At 43.8% G+C, this 3,536-nt stretch overlaps 1 protein-coding gene across 6 annotated transcripts; it reads left to right on the top strand.

Moving 5' to 3' along the window:
* Nucleotides 1-1,190: 1,190 nt before the first annotated feature.
* Nucleotides 1,191-3,166, top strand: LOC108297044 (spindlin-2). 6 transcript variants are annotated; one of them, XM_037735271.1, is made up of 2 exons: nt 1,191-1,558; nt 2,215-3,166. In XM_037735271.1, exon 2 carries the CDS (start codon nt 2,220-2,222, stop codon nt 2,994-2,996), a length of 777 nt encoding a protein of 258 aa, XP_037591199.1. In that variant the 5' UTR covers nt 1,191-1,558; nt 2,215-2,219; the 3' UTR covers nt 2,997-3,166. The 6 variants fall into 6 exon arrangements, with proteins under 6 accessions (XP_037591199.1, XP_017375166.1, XP_017375165.1 ...); XM_017519677.2 differs by having other exon boundaries at nt 1,271-1,608; nt 2,218-3,166; XM_017519676.2 differs by having other exon boundaries at nt 1,271-1,770; nt 2,218-3,166.
* Nucleotides 3,167-3,536: the final 370 nt, after the last annotated feature.

The raw sequence follows: 3,536 nt of genomic DNA, 5'->3' as shown, positions 1-3,536 counted from the left end.
AATTGTATATCAAAATAGTAATGAGATATCATCTCACTACAGTTAAAATTATTATTATCAAAAAGAAAATTTTAAAATGTTGGTAAGGAAATGAAGAAAGGGTTATGCTGGTACATTGTTAGTGGAAATATAAATTAGCATACCCATTATGAAAACAGTGTGGTGGTTCCTCAAAAAACCAAAGTCAAAATTCCATAGAATCCAGCAATCTGACTACTAGACATATATCTAAAAAAAAGGAAATCAGCATATCAACGAGCTATCTGCACTCAAATATTTATTTGCAGCACGGATCACAATAGACAAGATAGGGAATCAACTTAAGTGTCCATAATAAACAAATGCATAAAAATGTGATGTATATATACATATATATATAATGAAATATTATTCCACCATAGATTAAGATTAACCTAGCCCCTATATAACTTTTCAGATATGTTAGACAATATATTGTTTTTATTGTACACCTATTTGGTTTGTTTTCCTAAAACATGTAACTGAAATCATCTTACTTCATATGGCAATCTAATATTGTTGATTATTTTCAGAATTATAAGATAATGTGAAAAAAACTGTAACTCACCAAAAAAGGACACAAAATAATTTAAAATGACATCACATTATGCGAACTAAATAAGGTTTGTTAAATATTGTATTCACATTCAAAAATAACTCTTTAAGCATAAAATAAGCTACTATTTCTTCAAAGCAAGGTCTCCAAATCTAAAATATGCCTACACAATACTTTGGAGAAACACTTAATATCAGTATTCTCGAGTGTTTATGCATATACAGAGAATTATATCTCTGTGTTATATGATTGTATAGAGGTGTGTATTTCGGATTAAGAGTCTATGGATGGGAATTTCTGGAACTGTACATAGAATATATAGTTTTATGTATGTATATGTGCTTGGAAATATATATATATATATATATATATATATATATTTGTGTATGGTCGTAATGGATTCATGTCTCCATAAATGTATACGCATGGTATTTCTATGTTAATTCTTGTGTATGCAAAGAATGTGAGGAATGTCTGAAAGATGGAAAACAGATGGAGCAAAAGAGTTGAGGGGAGGAGCTAGAGAGCCCCAGGGATCCAGGGAGGAGAGGCAGGAAGAGAGAAAAGGCCACCTACAGGTTCCACTGTTGTGAATTTTGGAAAGGGAAGGAGGAGCCCAAGAGGACCCCCAGGAAAAGACAGACAAAACAGCTCTATGTTTAGCAAGAAGGGAAGACATCAGTACTAACAGGAAACTAACACGATACTCTTGTGCTGAAACCGGGCAGAGACTACACCCACTGCAGCAGAGACTGGTCGAAGCCCGATGTGGCTGAGGGGCCGCCTATGGACGCAGGGAGGCGGAGGGCCAGCAAGCCAAGCGGTGCGGACGTCGCTGCCGCCTTACTGTTTGCCTGCCTCGCCGCGCTCCTACACAGGCTCCTTATCTACCGATCCTGCCCTCACAGCTCTTGCAAGCACTCACTCAGACGGTCCCCTGCAGATACCTCTTTGCCACAGGCTTATAACAGAGGTAGCAGCGAGGTGTCCGATTTGGGAACGCGAGGCCCGCGAACCCCGGCGGTGGACGCAAGGCAGGGCAAGGCCATTGGTGGGCACCAGAATGGAGTGGGGGATGGAAAAGAATTCAGCAGGAGATACAGGGTGGAAGTCGGCGCCAGACAAAAGTGGGGTGCCGGAGTGCAGTGGACAACAGGAAAAGGGGGTAGGAATCACAGCCAGACAAGGATTTGAAGGTGAGAGCCAGGAAGCAAGGGCGTGGGAACCAGGGAAGGGGTTAGGGTAGGCAGGGAGGATTATGGACAGCAGCTGGGGCACTCAGGGCAGGAGGGCAGTGGGTGCCGGTGAAAGACGCTTTGCAGGGGATTGGGAGTGGACGCCAGTGGCAGTAAGGAGTTGGGGAAGGGCAGCGGGCTCTGAGCTAGGAGGAGGTGGCCCAGCCACTTCTACAGACTCCCTAACCCCAGCCAGCTCTACCCCACCACTGCTGCCCTTCTCCACAGCCCAAAGGAACTTAAGAGGGAGAGCACAGCAGGCACGCAGCCAGGATTTCCAGCATCGCTTCCAGGCTCCTGGGGAAAACTTAGGCACTAGTGCAGAGTACGTCCAGACATGGCCATAGGGAAAAGTTTGCCTTGTGGCACACTGGATATGTGTCTCTTTCCTCTCTCCTCCCCCAGCAGGCATGAAGACTCCCAACACACAGGAAGCCGAAGGGCAACAAACCAGGGCAGCTGCAGGACGGGCCACCGGGTCTGGAAACATGACAAAGAAAAAAGTCTCCCAAAAGAAGCAGAGAGGCAGACCTTCATCCCAGCCCCGCAGGAACATCGTGGGCTGCAGAATTTCTCACGGATGGAAGGAAGGAGATGAGCCCATCACCCAGTGGAAAGGAACCGTTCTGGATCAGGTGCCTATAAATCCCTCTCTTTATCTGGTGAAATATGATGGAATTGACTGTGTCTATGGACTGGAACTTCACAGAGATGAAAGGGTTTTGTCTCTTAAAATTCTTTCCGACAGGGTGGCATCATCTCAAGTTAGTGATGCCAACCTTGCAAATACCATAATTGGCAAAGCAGTGGAACACATGTTTGAGGGAGAGCATGGTTCTAAGGATGAATGGAGGGGGATGGTCTTAGCACAAGCACCTATCATGAAAGCCTGGTTTTATATTACCTATGAGAAAGATCCTGTCTTGTACATGTACCAGCTTCTAGATGATTATAAAGAAGGTGATCTCCGTATTATGCCAGAATCCAGTGAGTCTCCTCCAACAGAGAGGGAGCCAGGAGGAGTTGTAGATGGCTTGATAGGTAAGCATGTGGAATATACCAAAGAAGATGGCTCCAAAAGGATCGGCATGGTCATTCACCAAGTGGAAGCCAAGCCTTCTGTGTATTTCATCAAGTTTGATGATGATTTTCATATCTATGTCTATGATTTGGTGAAAAAGTCCTAACTGTTAGCATAAAATTTGCCACATATGTGGAAACAAATGTATAATTTCTAGACATGCAAAAAATATTGCTTTTCACTGTTTTGAAAGCTTAAGGATCTTTCATAACCCAATATCTTTGGTAGCATTAACAGTTGTTTAGCGCTACAAAATACAAACTTGTGTGTACATGACATGCTGTGTGTAAGCACTTTGTCTTGTCGAAAAGATTGGGTGTGATTGGTAGATGGTCGATGAAAGGAAGGAACAGCTGACAATTTCAGCTGCGAATAAAGTTCAGCTAGAATCATAATCAGTCATCTAAAAATGGCACCGGATTTAGCTGGTCTGGTCTGAAGGGGGCGGGGAAAGAACTAGAAATTGGCTGTTGGATGGGGAAAAAGGAGGAGGTGACTGTTAGGAAGAGGTGAGAAAGGGCCAGAAAGGGACAGGCTGCTTGGGGATAAGGATGACTTATGTGGAGGAAACATCCACCTGGGAAGGGAGTGATGAATAACAGAGGGAGAGTGAGATCTTGCGGCTTAGAGGAAAAGAGACAGTATA

Source organism: Cebus imitator, unplaced genomic scaffold, assembly GCF_001604975.1.
Source record: "Cebus imitator isolate Cc_AM_T3 unplaced genomic scaffold, Cebus_imitator-1.0 Scaffold766, whole genome shotgun sequence".
NCBI lineage: Eukaryota > Metazoa > Chordata > Mammalia > Primates > Cebidae > Cebus > Cebus imitator.
Note: the sequence above shows the minus strand (reverse complement) of the source record. Positions and strands in the feature narration are given on the sequence as shown.